The 20,097-nt window shown below is 37.7% G+C and overlaps 1 protein-coding gene across 2 annotated transcripts in view; it reads right to left on the reverse strand.

Moving 5' to 3' along the window:
- Positions 1-18,383, reverse strand: part of CDADC1 (cytidine and dCMP deaminase domain containing 1) — a 49,798-nt gene extending 31,415 nt beyond the window's left edge. For both annotated transcript variants that reach the window (XR_005211107.1, XM_037800086.1), the window contains exons 1-5: positions 18,167-18,383; positions 17,367-17,464; positions 11,809-11,883; positions 8,597-8,774; positions 3,593-4,162 (exon numbers count right to left, since the gene is read on the reverse strand). Coding sequence is in view for 1 of the 2 variants with exons in the window: in XM_037800086.1 (XP_037656014.1) it covers positions 3,593-4,162; positions 8,597-8,774; positions 11,809-11,883; positions 17,367-17,464; positions 18,167-18,248 (1,003 nt within the window). In the remaining variant the exon portion in view is untranslated. The remainder of the gene's footprint in view (positions 1-3,592; positions 4,163-8,596; positions 8,775-11,808; positions 11,884-17,366; positions 17,465-18,166) is intronic.
- Positions 18,384-20,097: the final 1,714 nt, after the last annotated feature.

Genomic DNA, 20,097 nt, shown 5'->3' on the forward strand with positions numbered 1-20,097 from the left:
TGTAAAGTTGTACTTAATACATGCATAAATCTGAAACAGAAAGCAAAAAACTAAAACAGATATTCTTCATATTAATAGTCTACTTTTCCTACCATCAACATTAAGATTTGTCATATGTTCTGTTTTTTAGTCTCAGGAGCCACTTTTTTAGTTTTGGCCTGGGGACAGACTAAACCTTGTCAAGAGGGGATTTTCTGTAAGCATGAAGCTCTGCTGGCCAGCTAAGTTTAGTTACACCAAGAGAATATTCTTTATTATATATATTTAAAAAGCAGAATAAATTTTCATTCACATAAAATGGATTTGATTTCACCGAGTCCCAGGGCTGGGTGAGAGATGGAGTAACTTCTCAAAAATCTTTTCATGTCTCTAAGTTTTACAGAAATTGCTCCCCACGATCTGGTCATTCACAAGGTTTTCTCTGTACGATTCTGAAGGGATGGTCAACTTACAATCACTGAGTCACCTTCTTGGGTCACTGAAAGTCAGAGGATAAGCCTTTGTCCTGTGATTCTGGAACACAGGCGTCTTTATCGGAGCTCCCGATGCTGGGGTTCTGTGTTTCTCCGAGCGCAGTCCACAGACCATTTGCCTCAGAAGCATCGGAGTGCTCATTAAAAATGCACTCTGGTTCCCAATGAATCAATCTCTCTGAGGGAAGAGGGGCAGGGCTTGGGAATCTGTATTTCTAATGAGCATCTGTGATGGTGGGTTCATGTGTCAACTTGGCCACATGTCCGGTCAAGCAAGCACTGGCCTAACCATTACTGCAAGGACATTTCGTGACTGGTTAATAAACCAGAAGCTGGTTTATTAAATCATCAGTCAATTGATTGCATCTGTGGCTGATTACGTCTACAATCAACTAGGAGAGTGTCTTCCGCAATGAGAGACTACAATCAGTTGGATTTAATCCAATCAGCTGAAGACTTTTAAGGGAGAAGAGAGAACTTTCCATTCTGATTCAGCCAGCCAGCCTCTTCTGGGGAGTTCATTGAAAACCTTCATTGGAGATGCCAGCTTGCTGCCTGCCCTATGGAATCTGGACAAGATGCATTCCCACAGTTGTGTGAGACACATTTATAAAATCTCATATTTACAGATCTCTCCTGTTGGTTCTGTTTCCCTAGAGAACCCTAACTAATACAGCATCTCACATAATTTTTAGGCATATTAACATCTGGGAATCAGGGAGTTAAGATTTAAAAGTTCTTTCTTGGCTACTCGCAATTAATTTCATCATCAACATTGTGGTCCAATAGGAAGACATAACCCCTAGCTTTGGAAAACACCTAGGCTAATGATATAACGGGACCCAAAAAAATCAAAAATCAATACGTAAATCAGGTAGAGGATGAAATGCCCTTCCACTTTTTCTCCGAAATGTTCTCAAATGTTGTCATTTGGCTACTCCCAAAGCATCCTAAAAACATATTTTAATGACATTTCCATGGATCCTATTTATCCATCATTGAAAAAGTAAATATTAAGCATCTACTTTCAATTAGTCTTAGAACTCCATTGTTAGAAGTTTCTGAATTGTTTCAGAAATGTTCATCTTTCAATAAAGCTGTCAAAGCAAACTGAATAATGTGAAATAATGTAAATGCTTGAGTTATTAGAAGCACACCACATCATGGGTATATCTACCTTGCAGGACTGTCCTCAGTGGTAAATGAGAAATGTATCTAAATCGCCTAAAGCTCCATGCCTGACATGTGCTCAACAAATAATTGCTATTGTTATTATTTATCATCAATGAATAATACAGTTCCAGAATCCCTTATCTGAAATTCCTTATATCAAGTTTTCTCAACAGTTTGATGCCAACTTATTTGGCGGCAAAACCTGACCTTAATTGAGTTATAGCCCTTAATTTGTCAGACATTTCACTCTACGTATTAGTGTGTTTGACGACAGGTTACTTCCCCACATGCCATCAGGAGTGTTAGGTAACATAGTACCTGCACCATATTATCTTTAAAAATCTGATAAATTCTGAATTCCTTTTCATCTGGCTCCAAGGATTTAGGATAGGGGGTTATGGGTCATTTTTCTTTGCATATAAAAAGATTTCTTTTATCCATTCAACACATACACTGCTTAAACTGATGGTTAAGACATGGTCTCTTCTCTGGAAGAGATTGCAGTGTAGTGGAGAGCATGAGAGGAGAGTTACTCCCTGTGTAGGGCTTTAGGTTCCAGGCAAAAAAAAATCATCTACAGTCAAAATTAACCTTGAAAAATCTTTTAAATTGTCCACCAAGTGCATAAGCATGGCTTTATATATAAAAATTCTGCATAGTAATAGTGAATATTTATAATACAAATACGTAACTATATAGTCCTGTAGAATATCTAATAAAGAATATATATGCACATTTGCATATATGTGAATTCTAACCAGCAAAGGAGCAGGAGGACATTATAGTTACAACAGCTGCTTTCATTTCTTTGTCCTTCCAGAACGGTGTAGAGAAAAATACTTTATAATGCTGGTGTCAGAAAAAGACCAACATCTAACCCATAATACAATACATTAAGCCAAACTTTTACACAATACAGTTGTCTGGGGCATAGTCTGATCCTGTAGTAGAAACTAATTTTTAGTAAGAATTACATGATTAACCCTAGTCAATGTCAGAATCACATGAAAAATATTTTAAGAACATAGGTTTAGGCCCAACCCTTAGAGATTTTAATTTAGTAACTCTGGGGTGGTGACAGAGCATCTGTATTTTTTCATGTTTTAACAGTGATTCTGACATGCCAATTGCAAACCTCCCTTCCACAGAATTCTCTGGTTTGTTGCGGTCGTTGTTTAAAATATTCTGCAGACCAAGTGGCATCTTATGGACCTTTTCTGAAAAGTTCTTTCTCTTCCCCTTTTCTTGAGCTAATTCAAAAATCCTACTCTGGCCCATTTCCTACTGCTTCCCCATCAACATTTTTTCCTCATTTCAAAGTTGCATTTTAAAAAGTGATCGTGGTTTCATTTTGAAACAGAAGTACCAGATGTAAAAATACTGTTCATTATATTTGGAAATACAGACATGATATTTTATCACCATAAAGAAAATTCCAATTACTAAGTTTCCATTTTCACATACACATTTATGCACAACTTAATAATGTAAAAATGTTTTGAAGACACTCCAGCAATTGGAAAAATCTGCAATGACCAACCTTCCTTCACCTTGGCTATGTTTTAGTAATTTTGAACTCATTTTTTGAGGTTTTATTAAATATTGAATATATGCAAAAGAAAAATGAATGATTTTTGTTCTCTCCTTTCTTTTTTTTGTCCCATCTCTAGTGGAAGTCTCAATGAACAATGAAATGATAAAAGCAAGAAACAGAAAGAAGTCCCTAAGTAACAGGCCCTGGTTTATAAATGGAGCACTGAATAAAGGCCACAAGGAATTCTACTACTGCTCTAAGAAAGAGTTGTCTACTCGAGGGCCTCACAAATTTCTCTACCTTGTATGAACACTAAGTGAATTCTACTGTAGATGAGACAAAGACACTTTACTTCTGAGACAAACACGCCCAACGAGGCAGCCCCCATTTATGAACTAAGCATTTAACTCACCAGTTCGATATGCCAATAACCTGGCCTGAACCATGCAGTGCCTTGCAATTTCTTGTGGCAAACTTTGACTGTGAATTTCATTAATCTGTTCTGGATTGCTACAATAAAATCCGAAGTGCTTAAAGTTCGGCACACTGGAAGCTACTGTGGCCAAAAGTAGGACGAGGTCTTTCATGTTTTGCCTTAGATTGCTAAAGTATGGGTTTTCACACAAGTTCTCCAAACCTATAGTCATCAGTATCTGCTTATGTATTTCTTCATTTGAAACCAAAAATAGCATTTCATATTCTTTTATTCTTTCTTGTTTACATTCAGAGTAAAAGTCAAAATTATCATCCGGCAGTGTTTTGGTAATTTTCTGAATAAAGTCACATTTGTAAGAGGTTTCCTCTACAAACTGCACCATATAACACACCAAAGGTTGAAGTAAAACACACACGTGGGCCCGACTGTTTGACTTCAATCTTTCCACTGCTTTGGCATCTAACTTTGCATCTTCAGAACTGGAAGGCCCAGGAAGCAAACTTATTTCTGGATCAGCAGGCCAATATGAAATTCGGTTGACTCCAGCTGAAATACAAAATATGAAAGGTAACCATCTGATACATTCTGAAATTGTTTTAAAATAAATCTACCGTATCACTTCAGAGGACCTAGATGCCCCCATATAACAAATGCTCATTATCAATTCACCTCTAACACAGCCTGGCAAACTATGGCCCATGGCCAAATACAGCCCACAGCCTGTTTTTGTGCAGCTCGCCAAGAATGGTTTTTACACTTTTAAATGGTTGAAGAAAATACGAAGAACATTATTTTGTGATGTGAAAATTAAATGTCCACAAATAAAGTTTTATTGGGATGTGCCAGGCCCATTTGTTTATGCATCATCTGTGGCTGCTTTGGCACCACAACAGTAGTTAGATAGTTGCAACACTGTGTGGCTGAGACCCTTTTACAGAACGTTTGCAGACCCCCAAAGCCCATGGGAAAGCATTGTGAAATCACAGTTTTGTTTGTTAAGTGTGTCCAAAGCTGCTAGGACTACAGCAGAATCCTCCACGTGATCAAATAGCTGCTTTAAGAATTGCAGTCTACAACTGGTATTTAGAATTTTATACCTAGAATAAACAAGTCATTTATGTGTGAATTTGTTCTTGTCCTCTGATTAAGAATTCTTCCATGATGCTAAAACAAAATTCTAAACAAACAAAAAATTCATGTGTGTTATGTGTTTAGTGCAGCATTATGTATCGTAGTAAAATTACAAAAAACTTAAATGACTGAAACAGGGTAATGGTTATTAAGCAAATTATGGTCCTCCTAATAAAATATTACGTGGTTATGAAAAATGTTCACAAAATTTATAATGTGGAAAAAGTTTTATGATGTGATGTGGGGGCAGAGGTAGGAAAAATCAAGATTCATTTTTATAAGCCCACAAAATTAAAATCAAAACACACTAGGGGAAATATTTTTCAATCAATGTGACTGAGGAAAGTTTAGTAATCTTTAATATAAAGAAAAGCTTTCAATTCATTAAGAGCACATATGAATTGACAAAAACAATGCCTCAAGAGTCAAAAAAGATATGAAGAATTTACAACAGAGGAAGCAAAACTGGACACCAAACATGAAAAATATTTTAATTTGTATTTGAGATTGAACGATAAGATACTATACTGAGTTCACCTATTAAATCAGAAAAGATTTCAACACTACCAAACCGAAGAGGACAAGGTAAAATGGGAAAGTGTCAGGAGGGCAGGGAGGGTATAAAGTGGTAGTATTTTTGGTAACCACTTTGACAATACAAAGAGCCTTCCAATGTTCACTCTTTCACCTAATAATTCCACTTATTTAATCATACTGAAAAACTAGGGTGGGAGACCCATTTGAGAAAACATATTTGAGCTGCATTTACAGAAAAAAAAGGTCTTATAGGCCCCAGGCACTCCATGTGATTGCATACTCATATCCCCACCAAAGACTGAGCTCCCTGGAAAGAACTATATTTGGGGTTTGATTTTGAAATCCCTCCTCAGCACCAGTGCCTTAAGCATAGCTCAGTACGCAAACATTCAAGTGAATGGGCATTATAACGAAGAGATCCCTTTGGTATTATCTTTCAGCTAAGGGGGGATTTTGTGTGTGTGATAGTGCCCAGAAGTGAATAGACAGAAGGCCCAAGAGTATTCTACAAACTAAGAGGTCTGAGTAGAACAAATGTGTATTGGCATCTATTCCCTGCTAACCCTGACTCATTGTAGCTTGGGTGGCAAAGCAACTTTGAAGGCCTCAAGTTTATATAAGAATGTTTCCTCTGGTTGCATTTCATCTTCCCTCTGCTGGAGTTCTCACAATCCATTTCCTAATCATCAGTGAGGGCAAATCTTTCATCTAAGCATCTTGGTTGCTCCTAGTAATCCTGATCCAGGAGAGCAAGAGAGGAATAATCTTCAAATGTTCACAAACCAGTGGCAAATGCTACAACAGTGGCAAAAAATTCTCAAATTTCTGGATTTCAGGACCGCTCTACAACTCTTAAAAATTACTGAGGACCCCAAAGAGCTGTAGTTCATGTGAATTATATCTATCAATATTTACTGTATTTGAAAATTAAAACAAATTTTTTAAATATTTATTTTATTAATTTTAAAATGACAATAAAAGACCTATTACACATTAATGTTAATTTTATAACAATAAAAGACCTACTACACATTAATGTAAATAACATTTTTATGAAAATTAACTGTATTTTCCACAACAGCTACAAAAATTAGTGAGAAGAATGGCATTGTTTTAAATTTTTACAGAACTCTAATATCTGGCTTAATGGAAGACAACTGGATTCTCAAATCTGCTTCTGCCTCTAGTCTCCTGCAATATGTTGTTTTTGTTGAAGTATGTGAAAAATATCAGATATATACTTGAAAGAGAAGGGTATTTTAACAGCCATTGCAGATAAATGTGAATGTTCTTCTTTGACACTACAGAAATATTCAATGAGGGACAGTTTCTTAAAGGTTAGTTACAATGTGGAATCTGAAACAATATCAATGAACAGAACTTTCTGTTCTGTTACATTAAAATCCATTGGTCTATCTTGTACTTTGAATGGCTCTTTTACCCACACAAGATTTTATAACATCATGCATGGGTCATTTGGAAAATATTGGTTTATTGATTTTACAATTAAAAAAAAAATCACATTCATTCATCTCACCACTGATCTCATCAGAAGAGTCTAAATATTCAGAAGCTGTCAAGTTTGAGACAAGTGGATACAAGTTTTCAAAATTCTAATTCCCACTCGAAAGCTCACATTTTATCACTGACAACAAATACTGTCAATTTTTCCTTGAAATGACAGGTTCACTCAACATGATCTCTAATTCCAGTCAGTGAGGACCTGTGGAAAGCATCTTGCCAAGTGCTGGACATTACAAGCTCTAAACAAAAGCCTGTTTCTCTCCCCTCACTGGTGGTTGTAGGGGAGGATTCAGAAGATGGTGCATATTTGAGTTTTACTACCTGGGAGACTGCCTTAATAAATGGCTTTTGATATGGTTAAGACTGAAATACTGAATATCTGGTTTGTCTTCAGCCGAGAGCTACTATATGTTTCACAACTGCCATTTCAGTTTGTTTATTTCTCTTTTAAGGAGATTATTATAGCAGTCATTCAGCAGAAATTGTTTTTAAAACTTGCTCCTGAAATACTCTATCATTTCTATGTAAATTAAACTTATTGTGTAAATAAAATAAACTGATGTGTCAGTTTTTAGGGGAAAAAAAATGACAGGTTCACTTCATTCATTTTCAATAAAAAGTCTGCCAAATATCCAAGTATAAATAATTAGTCTGTCAGTTCATGGTGTTTCATGAAAAGAAATGGATAATTCAGTTCACAACCCAATCACACAAGAGCTTTTCCTCAAGGCAACTGTCACACTTTGGTGCTTTCTGTGCACCTCCTATTTCTTCACAAGGAGTATTAAAAAGATATGCACATAATGGTTGGGATTTAATAAAATTAATCATTTCTACTGTTTCACCAAGGCCATTCTTAAGTGAAGGTGGCTCTTTGCTTCGGTTCCGTGTGCATGCTGGGGTTGCAGGTGTGCTCTGGCCCCACTGCAGTGGCTCATGCTGTGCCACCAGGAGTTCACCCACCATTGTTGGGGTAGCCTTAGTGCAAATGTGATATTATCATGAACACAGTTTCCACCACTGTGTCATAGAAATATCTGCTTTGTAGCTGAAGTAATAGTAACAGTGATTGTAAATAAAGTATCTATATCATGACACTTGACTATGAGATCAAGTAACTACATCATGGGATTAAACCACAAATATATGTCTAGTATATCAAGTCACTGAAATTTGGGGGTTTATTTGTTATAAAGCTAGCATTAACCAATTAATACACTGGGAGTTATTTAACTAGTGACAGAGCTGAGATCAGAATACATGTTTTTCAACCCTTTATCTCAAACTGTTCTCATGTAAATGCTGTAAATTGCCAACAAAGCCTTATCCACACTTACTATTGTGGGTTGACTTGTGTTCCCCAGAAAACATACATTCAAATCGTAATCCCCAGTACCTGCAAATGGGACCTTTTTTGGAAATTGGGTCTTTGCAGATGTCATCAAGTTAAGATGAGGTTATGCTGGGTTAGTGAGGGGCCTAATCTAACGACTGGTGTCCTTATAAGCAGAGGGAAATCTGGACACAGAGACACACAGGGAAAATGCCATATAACGAGAGAGGCACAGATTGGAGTGATGCATCTGCAAGCCAAGGGTACACCAAGGATTTCCAGGAACCACCAGAAACTAGGAGGAGGCAAGGAAGGACTCAGAGAACATGGCCCTGCTGACATCTTGATTTTGGACTTCTGGCCTCCAGAACTGTGAGAGGATAAACTTTTGTTGTTTTAAGTCACACAGTTTGTGGTACTTGATTATGGCAGCCCTAGAAAACTAATATACTTACCATTTACAATCATTTTCAAACAAGCAGAACACGGTTTTCTGGAAAAGTAAAGGTCGCAGCTTTTCAGCCTTGACCCATGTTTAATAAGAGCAATTTGCCCAGCATGTAAATCTTCACTAGAACAATGAAGACCAACAATTTTCATGTTTTTCACCACCACAAGGCCAGTTCTCTTTACCTACATTAAATATAAAATAATTATTCATTGGTTACAACACCTAAGATCATATTTGTATTATACTTGATTTATTAATAAAATGAAGTTTCATTTAGTTCTTTATCTAAACACAGCGGGAACAAAAGCATGTTTCTCATTATCCAAAAAATTTCTGAAAGTTTAGTGTTGACTTTATACCAGAAATGTTCTAACTCTGGGCTTTCTTTACCAAACAATTAAGCATGTAATTATTATTAATTTGACTCAGTGAAAAATGAATACATTTTAGCCTAATAAAGGGTAAGAACCAAGCCAATTTGACTTGTTACCTGTAGCATCTAGTCTAGGACTATTCAGTGTTAAGTTTCTAGGTGATAATAAGGAAAAATTTGGAAAACCCTTCGATTTTACACATGGACAAGTAGAGTAAAGCCCAGAGTGTTTATGTGACTTTCTGAAAGACTCACAGGTGATAAAAGGTAGAACTAAAGAAGAGGTTATGGTCATCTTAAATTTTAAAATATTTTAAATATTCACTAAAAGATAATTCTTAACTCCTTTCTAAAAATTGGTTGTACTTTGGTAGTCTAGACTAATGTGGTTGGATCCCACCTACTACAAGTATATAGAAATGCTAGACAAATTACAATGAAAAAAATTTTTTTAAATGAACAGTTGAGTTCAAAAGGAAGGAAGACAGACTCTCAGGTGTCAGAAAGGAAAAGAGAACTCAGAGCCAGAGCAATAAGCTTGCGCTATCTCAGAAGTATCTCACCAGTAGAGGATTGGTCTGACCCAGATTTAAGCCCTGGAGGATGGGATGGGCTAGGGTTCGATGGCATTCTAATCATGCTTTGAGTCAAAGTTTTCTGTTACTTTGAACATAAAGCATCCTAATTTATATGAGAAAAACCTGGGCTGAGGATAGGGTACCCATTATTCCAAATCCCCTCCCTACTGCTGTATGGCTATCCCCTGAGGAAATGTATTTGAAATCACTTTACGGATCAGACCAAAGTAATATTAACTAAAATATTCAACTCTCAGTTTCAGTTGTCAGTATAAAACACGTTTCAAACTATGGAGAACGCTCCTTTGTGAAATACCTAAAAAAATGGAATAGAGAAGGTGTTACAGAATTCCCTTTTTGAGTCAAACAACCATCTCCTAACTGTAAGGATGTTTAAAAGGAATACAAAAATCTTTCCTTTACAAAATATATATTAAAGAATGTATCTGGCATATGAAAGATCTGTTTACATTGAGTTTAAGAATAAGTTTTTAATTTTTCTTAGATTTGTGAACTCTTTTCTACCTTTGCCCTTCCCCCATCCCAAAATTTCCTAGTTTTAAATACCTTAAATGCAAAGTTAGTATCTATTTCTGAGTATCTTCAGCAAGTTTTTTTAAAATTTGTCACTTTGAAAAATAACTGATGTTGCCTTATCAAAATATCTCAGCACTAGAGTCCGTTTTATTAAACTGAATCAACTGTGACCAGTGGGAATGGTTGCAATTGAATTTTAGCTTTAGATTTTCTAAGTAGGTAAGCAGAGAAAAGAAATAAAACAGAAAACTTGACCTCAAAAGACTTTTTAAAAAACTGTTCCTAATAAATAAGCAACATCTCCTCAACTTATTTTTCAGAAGTACATCTTTTGGGTCAAGTTTATATATCATTTTCTTATCTAGAATCTCTTTTTATTTTTTTGCCTTGGAGAATAACTAACTTGTAATGTTTTTCACTTTGCTTCTAAGCAAGCTCAAAAGATCAAGGCAGAGACAAAGATTTTTTCCATCCTAAACTTAAAACAAAACAGAGAAAAGCCTCAGTTGCATTCCATTTAGGCACATCTACTTGTGGCAGCTCCCAGCAGACTAAGTCTTTTCTGTCTTCAGAACAGATGCCCTGTTCTGGACACCGACTTTGTTTCACTTCACTAACACCATGGCAAGTCACCTATGTAACCCCAGTCATGGAGTTTTACCTTCAAACATGGGCAAAAGAGGACAGTCTGTTTTGTTTATGAACTAGTACATTTACTTAAATGGCGACTCACTATTTTTTTCCCTGTCTTTCTTATAATGAAATCATCTAAATAATCTTAGATAAATTATTAGTATATTCTTGTTGGACATTTTAGAGATGCGCTGTCAGAACTAATCAGGAAATCCCCAAGAATTATATCAGAATTATTAAGGTGACCTTTTTCGAAGTACACATGGTTAGACTCCACTCCAGACTCAGTGAATTAGAATCTCAGGAAAATGCAAAAGATTACAAGTAACAAGGAAGTACTGTTCAATATTAAAAAGAGCAAAGTTCATCTTGTCAAGTCTAGACAGAGTTTTACCCTACTCATAGGCTAATAAGTTAGCTTATTCTTCTTTAATGGGTACTGGCAGAAGGCATGAGGGTCCTGGGCAGAGACAAAGGGCTCTGTTATCCACAGCACAGCAAGCACCATGTTTGTGCTGGCTGCCTTTGCCTGTGAGTCTCGGGGGGGGGGGGGGGGGGGCGGTGTGGCAGTGCAGATAGATCCAATGGGGCCTGCACACGTGGTGCGTTATTTGACAGCAGAGGAACACTGAGCTTGGGGACCCTGCTGTTTCACAGCAAGCAGTAAAAAAAAAATCTGCTCTTTGTCCAAAGGGAGAAATGACCTCATCCCCCGAGGTTGCTTGCTGTAAACCCAATTCTGAGAAATGGCCCAGGTGGAGGGCAGTCAAGGTCTTAGGTTTTTAGCCTACCCAGCAAGACAGGCAGGAAATGACTGCACCGTGGAATGTTTCCCTTCTCATCTATGTGAATTAATATTGAGGGGATCGAGAGTTAAATTTAAAAAAAAAAAAAAAAAAAAAAGTTTTTTCTTTTCTTCTTTTTTTTAATAGGAGAGACAATATATAGTCTTGTAAATACACAAAAAAATTTTAGGAGCATTTATAAGAAACTCCCTTGGAAGTGGGAATGAGGAGAGATTTATGTTCTACTTTATACTTTTTGTTTTAATTGTCATTATAGCATATATGTCTTTAAAAAGAAATAAAAATTCACCTGTTTTTTGTCAGTAGGTCCTCTAGCCATGTCTTCATTATCTCCTAAGGCTCCATGCTTTCCTTCTTCCTTTTTCTGATTAAAAGTAGATTAAGAAAGAAAAAAAAAGATTAGTTCCTGAGACACATTCAGTATTTCCTTGGCTTTGGAAATATTCATTTTTGCCTTGAAACCCCGCACTGACTTGCCACTTTGTTCAGGATCAGGTTCAGACTACTGAACTTCATAAACATGACCTTTATTCTGGCCCCTACACATCTTTCCAAGGAACAGAAGGAGGACTGGAAATTGTGGTCAGAAAATAAAATTCTATAGTTTAAGATTTCAGAGTTGGGACAGTTTTGAGCAATGAAAAAGTCCAGAGTGTAGCCACAGTTATGAGTGACTAAAGTGGAACACGGGCAAATTAATTGGAATTGAGAAAATCAAGGAACCAGGTAGCAAAGGCATGGATTGTGGTAGGCAAAATAATGGTCCCCAGAGATGTCCATGGTTCAGTCCCTGTGGCTATGAAGCCAGTAGATGATTCAAACCGGGAGGGGTTAAGGTGAGGAAGCAGAATTCTGTGAGCCCCAGAATTTATTTAATTTATTTAATACATTTATTTATTTAATAAATTGGTGGTGATGGGAAACTTGGTGAATGCTGACTTCTTAGTCTTATGAAACTGGATGCTAGAAAAAGGAGCAACCACCAAGGAAAGGTTTATAAGAAAAACGAGGTCATAGGAATGAAGTTTCTATTCAAGCAGAACAGGAAGTGGAGGGAGTAATGGCGTTGGTCGTAAAATGCTGGTGTTTGTATAGTACTAATAGTGATGATATTTCTATGAGTGAAAATAATAGCAGTATCTTAACAATTTCATTGAATTCTCACAGCATTATAAAGTAGCTACCACTGTTGTTTCCATTTCACAAATGAGGAAACTGTGACTGAGAGAGATTAAATAACTTTATCCTAGTCATACAGCTAATAAATTGGTAAACCAGCATACAAGCCCAAAATCCATTGTTTTAACAACTGGGCTATCTTGCTTCTGTTCAGAAAAAGTAAAGTGAACAATCCTTAAGGAGCACCCATATAGTGTAAATATTTGACAGTACTGAAAAACTTGGATATTAGATTTATTTGGAGATGGTTTTAAGTTAACACATTAAGGCTGGTAAAAAGTGCAGATTATTTTTAAATGTCCAATTATAAAGGGATACAGTACATCCATACGATGGACTGTTATGCAATCATTAAAATAACAAGCATTCAAATAGTGCACAGCATGTACCAGGCACTATTCTAAGAGCTTTACAGATGTCAACTCATTCAATTCTCATAAAAGCCCCCCATAGTATATAGTAGTAACATTCCATTTTACAGATGAGGAAGCTGATGCCTAGAGATAAAGCAACTTCTGCAAGGTTACACAATGAGTAAGAAACTGAGGCAAGATTTGAACCCAGGCAGGCTAACTATAAAACCACTGGCTACTCTTAAACCACTAGACTAAGTTGCCTCTCCTATGTTTGTACTAACATCAGAGTATAAAAATTTTTCTATGTTAAGTGAAAAGTGCATGATTCAGATCTAAATGATCTCAAATGATCCCAAAGATGGGAAAGAACAATATAAACATGTTAGTAGTCTGTAAGTGGTGGAATTATGAGGAATTCTTTTTCTTCTGTCCATTTTATGAATAGTGCATAGGAATTACTCTGATAACTGTTTTACTTTGCAAAGCTGCTCAAAGCAGCTACTTGCAAAATTAGGGTATTATTTTAAGGAATTTAATATATTCTATCAACAAAAGATCAGGTTGATGGCTCCATGTTTTCTCCGAGTGACTCACAGTTTATCTGGCACCATGTTCTGTCATCTGGCAGGCACCAAGGAAGCTTTAAAAATGAAAGAAATCATTATAAAATAATGGTGTAGTTTGAAGCAGTATGTACCTCAGAAAAACATGTTCCTAAATTTAATCCATTCCTGTGGGTATGAATCCATTGTAAATAGGACCTTTTGATGATGTTACTTTAGTTAAGGTGTGGCCCACCTCAATCAGGCTGGGTCTTAATTCTATTGCTGGAGTCCTTTATAAAGGGAATGAAGTTCAGACAGACAAAGCCACAGAGAGAGCGGCAAAAGGGTAGGTATCAAGGGAACCCAGAAAAGAAGGGAGAGACCAGGAGATGCTACCATATGCCTTGCCATGTAACCAGCTAAGTACTATAAATCACCAGCAGCCAGCCTCAAGAACACCACAGTCTTCAAGGAGAAAGTATCACCTTCATGACACTTTGCTTTATTGATATTAGATATATAAGTAGTTGATACCCTTCAAATAATTATGTTCTAAATAACTGGCAAGTTGGCTTTTTGGAATTTAAAACATTTTTTTTTCATAGAAACAATGTTTAAATGTTAAAAATGGTTAAATGATCTTAACCCAAAAGACTACTGGTGAGGAATTCCCAGCCCAAGTGTCTCTGAGTCCAAAGGCCTTAGACATCTCTGAAGATTGGGAAAGTAAGTAAACTAGAGGAAGGGGTACCAACAGACAAGACGGAATTTAACACAGGATTAGGAATACTGAATCTTTATATAATTTTCATTTCCTCAATTGCTAGGGTATTAGAATACTTAGAAAGAAAAAATGGAAATGGTGGAACTGTAACCTGTAACATCCTTTGAAATTTGTTATATAGCTACTTGCTAAATTGTAATTTGAAAGCTATACCTTTTTGCATATATGTTACATTTCATAAGGAAATAACTGAAACTGTGGAATCATAACCTATAATATTCTTTGAAATTTTCTATCTACTTGTTAAATTGAACCTGGAAAGTTATCACTGTTATGCATATATGCTATATTCTACAATTTAAAAAATGATTAAAAAAAAAAAAAAAGTGGAGGCCTAACCAAGCCCATGGCTTGACAGCCATGGTCCTACCAGATCTGGATGTGGGAGGGCAGCTGTGAAGATACAAATGCAGTGAAGAGGAGCAGGGTGTGCTTCAGGACCAGCATACAAGAGTGATAACCTTTCATATGTACAGTTCAGTTCTATTTCCAGGTCTGCCAGCATTTCTAAAACATGGATTCTTGTTTTGCTTTGTTTGGATGCTCTTTATACTCATTTCTGTGTCATAATTATAACTTTTTAATTTAAAAGCTTTCAATAGGCATGGGTATGAGTCAGATTTCTAAGTAAGATTCCAAATAAAATATTTAAAACAAAACAGAAGACTGATTTCTTTCATTTTTAAAGCTTCCTTGATGCCTGCCAGATGAAAGAACATGATGCCAGATAAACTGTGAGTCACCCAGAGAAAACAGGGAGTCATCAACCTGATCTTTTGTTAAGCAAGATATAAAGTTGCATAAAATCTTGTTGCAAATGTAGTTTTATAATGCTGAAATTTACTTGGCCCTATTATTTTGTTTTTATTATTAAAATGCTAACTGAAAGCCTTGTCTCACTTACTTCCTCAGGCTACATAGTTTTCTCCATAAAGTATGATGAAACAGTAAGGTGTATGTTATTTGTAAACAGACTTTAGTAATTAGTTGGCCCTGACTTCATTCCTGATAGAATTTAAATAACATTGTTCACTAAATATAGCCTATGCTTGTCTATCTAAAAAGAACTTAAATTTCAGCACAGGCTTTATTCTTAGTTTGTGTGTGTGTGTGTGTGAGTGTGTGTTTGTGTATAAACAGAATTAAATTGAGATCAAATCTGGCTATTTTTAAAAAAAAAAAGGCTTCTTTGAACTTAGTACTCAATCTCTAATAAGCCCAGCTTTTTAAATGTCTTAAACCTCTATAAACAATTTGCTTCTAATCTACTTCTACAAAAAACAAACACCCCCACCGACCCCCACCCCTACCCCCACAGCATGGAAATTTACTTTCATAAATAATACTGAACTATCAAGAAGTAGAAGGAATAAAGGAACTCTGAAATCCATGAAGGAAATCAGGAACTTTCTCAAAGCCAATAATAAAATGTGAAGCTAAAGGAGGGGTGTGGAGGTGTTGAGAAATGGGGAATAAGGATGCATAACACTTTTAGTGTTTTACTATCTATAAAACATTTCACATAGGAATGTGAATTCCCCCCCCCATTAAAATTTCTCAATGCCATCCTCTTGCTTACAAGATAAAATCTAAACTTCTTCACAAGGCATACAATGTTGTTTTTTATGATCTGACACCCTCCACCTTTCCAGGCTCATCTCTAGTCTCCTCTCTCCACCCAGCTTTACCCTGGGCCCGAGAACCACAAAAAGTTCTCTCATTCCTCCAAGCATTTCCACATGTAGTGTCTTGGCATGGCCAATACCTACGCATCCTTCCCCGTGCAAATGCCACCTCCCTTGTGAATCCTCCCCTCACTTCCTCATGTAAAGTCTTGGTAGCATATCTATTTGTGTTCTCACTTTGTATTAGACTCCACCATCTAATTTTATCTTAACTATTTAAATGCCTCGATTTCCCCCACACTGGAGAACAAGGACCATGTCTTTTCCCCATCTCTCCAGTGCTAAGCACACACCCTCATCCATAGTACACTAGAGGGTGCCCAAGATGAAAAAAAGAGGGTGATCATGAATGAGCTCCTAAGAGTACTGTAGGAACTTAAGGATTTACAAAAAGCATTTCCAGAGAAAATCTAAAGCAATCTTTCAGCAGAATTATTGGCAAGTCAGAAACTTCAATAAGCATATGCAGAAAAACATAATTACAATTTTGTAAGAGGGAAAAAGAAATCCTTATGGTGAAAAACATATTGGAAGGAAAGTACCAGAATGTTACGAGTGATGTTGTTAGAATGGTGAGAAGCCATTCCCCACCCCTCCTTTTTTTCCTGTTTTCAATGCCAACTTGACTTAACATTACTTCCATAATATGACCTTTGGCCCCCTAAAAAGTCAATGGCAACACTAAGCTTTCAAAGCTACCAAATCAAAATGAGAACCCAGCACCAAGGGACCACAAGTGTGCGGGAAAATGATTAAGAACCTGGCACCTGCTGACTCAAGGGTGGGAGAAAGAAAAGATATAGGATGTACACATTTCCAATACACTGGTTTTTAAATGATTATTCTTCCTATACATTCCTAACCTGTTTTGATCATCCTTTTCCAGATTTAAAGAGATTATTCACATGGAACAAAGAAAAGCATTCACATTCATGGACTACCTATTATAATAGTAGCTGCTAAGGGGTACACCAAGTAGCAGAAGACAAATTTACAATTTGACAGGAGATAAAAACTACCTCGATGAAACAGCAAAAGTATACAATTGGATACTAAATTATGTGGTATAGACAATAATCTTGGCCAAACCAACATACAAATATCATTAATATCTGATAAACTTAGCCCAATCTGAGAGTAACTATTGAGTTACAAGTACCACCATGAATTTTAAAGGTAATTTTCAAATCTTAAGGTCTGTTGAATTTGTTCAAGTGTGACAGAAAATGGAACAATAAAATCGAATATTAGCGCATTGTTTTCTCAGGAGAAAAACTACTTAAGGAAACAAATTATACCTGAGATTTTTGTCTTTGGGCTTCTGTAGCTGGGAAGAGCTCCATCCAGAGGCTGAGGAGAGTGAAAAGGTTGACTTTAGAAAGCCTTGGTGTTTCACCTAGGGCAAACATAAAACAGAAGGCAAACCGTTTAAAATTTTATTCTTAGCCCAAGCTGCAGCCTTTGCTCAGCTGCTCTAGCAGAGGGCAGAGAAAAAGGATTAGAGAACAGGAGAATCCGTGAGATTCCTTAGCAGGATGCGGTGGCCTCACGGCATTTTTTCCAAAGTTAGGCCCTTTTCTCCAACCCTCATCCGGGAGGGGGAACAAAAATGACAACTGATACGCGCAGCTATCGGAACAACACAAAGGGAACTTGGAAAAAGCCCTTGCGCCTCATGTCGAAGTGGAGCAAGTTTTTCTTTGGTAATGAGACTTTGCTCTAAGATCAATGACTGGACCAGGACGCTAATGCTGTGCCCTTCGAGGGTAAAACAGTGGAAACGTCGGAAAGCGTCGTCTGCGGTTAATCTGAAAATCAAAGCCAAAGCAAGATTCGGGGCATTCTTTCAGAGTCGCCGGTCTCCGGGACTCCAGCTCTAGGTCCCGGAAGAGAAAAAGGGGGCCACGAGCGCGACTTCCAGAGCCGCTGGGGCCGGGCCAAGAGGTCCGGGTGAGTGAGACGAAGACGCGCCCCGAGCGGGGAAGAGCCGGCCAGGAGCGGCAGGGCAGGCCAGGAGAGACAGGAAGAGAGAGCCCGGAGTTAGTCAGCGAGAGACGACCCAGAGCAGAGCGAAGGGTCAGGGGTCACGGGCACTCACCGGTCATACTGCCCGTCTGGGTGCTGACTGACCGCCATGTCCCCGCGTTCTCCAGATGTTGCATCTGCCCCGCTTCTTTCATCCCAACCCTAGCGGCCTCTGCTGCCCAGGAAACCTCCCTCTGGCAGGCATCATCTCGGCCCCGGCGGCTGCCGTTCCAGCCTCCTCCCAGCAACAGTAAGGCCAGCCGCCGCTTCGTCGCGGCCAGATGACGTAAAGCCCGCCTGCCACTTCCCGGTGCGCGCTGTGACGTCACGGCGCCCCGCGGCCACCGAGGCACCGGGCGAGCCCAGGGGTGTACGGGTGGAGGGGTCGGCGTTTCAGTCACTTAAGTTTTGTATTTTGGTGTTTTTGTGGATTTTGCCGAAGTAGGGTCGCTTGAGGGTGTGTTGACTGGAGGTCCCAGGATGCGGAGACTTTGATGGGGTCATGGGACTGTACAGAGTTGAGAGTTTGTATCGGAACGCGGAAGAGAATTAAAATGGAAACTTCCCTTTTTTGTCGGAGTCAAGGTCTTAGAGAACCTGGGAGCGGAGGGGGGAGGGTAGCTGGGCAGTCGCGGTGGTTGTAATCATCAGAGATTTGCCCTGGGGAAATAGTGCCAGGGACCACCTTAGGCTACTTTTGCTTCAATAGCAGTCCATAAATTCATTATCATTCGGCATTAATATGTTCAGTATCCCCAGTGAATTTTCTTTGACCTATAATTATAATTATTGGGAACTGTTACATTGTTACTGGTTTCTAATGTCAAAGTTTGGTCAATGAATATAGTCTATATGATACCAGTTGTTTGAGATTTATTCAGACTTTATGACCTGGAGTGGGGTTGTCCAATAGAACTTTCTCAGGTGAAGGATATGTTCTGTAGCTTCACTGTGGGTTATGGTGGCCTCAGCCACATGTAGCTATTGAGCACCCGGAATGTGAGTAATGTGACTGAGGAATTGAATTTTTAACTTTGCTTAGTTTTACTTAATTAAAATTAAAAATTTAAATAGCCACAGTGGCTAATAGCTACTGTATTGGACAGCTTAGCTCTAGACTCTCCTGGAATTCTGATTAGATGTAGGTTAAACCTACTAAGGTTTCTTTTTTATTTTCCTTCCCTTTGTTTCTCTGAGCTACATTCTGGCTGATTCTTTCAGATTTATCTTCTAGCTTGTTACTTATCTCCTTGGCTATGTAGAATTTTTCCTGGTTCATCCATTCTGAGGATGTAGTGCTTCAGGTGACCTCACTCTCCCAGGAATGCCATTCTGCCTCCTCACAGTCCCTTCATTGGCCATTAACTTGGAGGTTTTAAAGAGACGCCACAGATATTTGCAAAACACATATCCAACAGAGGACTCTCTAAACTCAAAAGTAAACAACGCCATTAGAAAATGGGTAAAAGACTTAAGACAGTCACTTCACTAGAGAAGATACAGAAGTGGCAGATAAGCATTGAAAAGATGTTCATCATCATTAGCCATTAGGGAAATGCAAACTAAAACCACAGTGAGATACTACTGCATCCTTATTAGCATTGCTAAAATAAAAAATATTGTCTGTACCAAATGCTGGTGAGTATGCTGCACAATTGGACCTCTCATACATAGCCGATGGGAATAGAAAATGATACAGTCACTTGGGAAAACAGTTTGGTAGTTTCTTATAAAGTTAAACATCTGTTTAGCAATCAAACTCCTGGATATTTATCCTAGTTAAATGAAAATTGATGCTCACACAAAACCCTGTACATGAATATTTGTAGCAGCTTTGTTATTTATCCTAGTTAAATGAAAATTTATGCTCACACAAAATCCTGTACATGAATATTTGTAGCAGCTTTGTTTGTAGTAGTTAAAAACTGGAAACAAGCCAGATGACCTTCCATGTGTAAATGAATGGAGAAACAAACTATGGCAAAGCCATGCAATGCAATATTA

This window comes from Choloepus didactylus, chromosome 12 (genome assembly GCF_015220235.1).
Source record: "Choloepus didactylus isolate mChoDid1 chromosome 12, mChoDid1.pri, whole genome shotgun sequence".
NCBI lineage: Eukaryota > Metazoa > Chordata > Mammalia > Pilosa > Megalonychidae > Choloepus > Choloepus didactylus.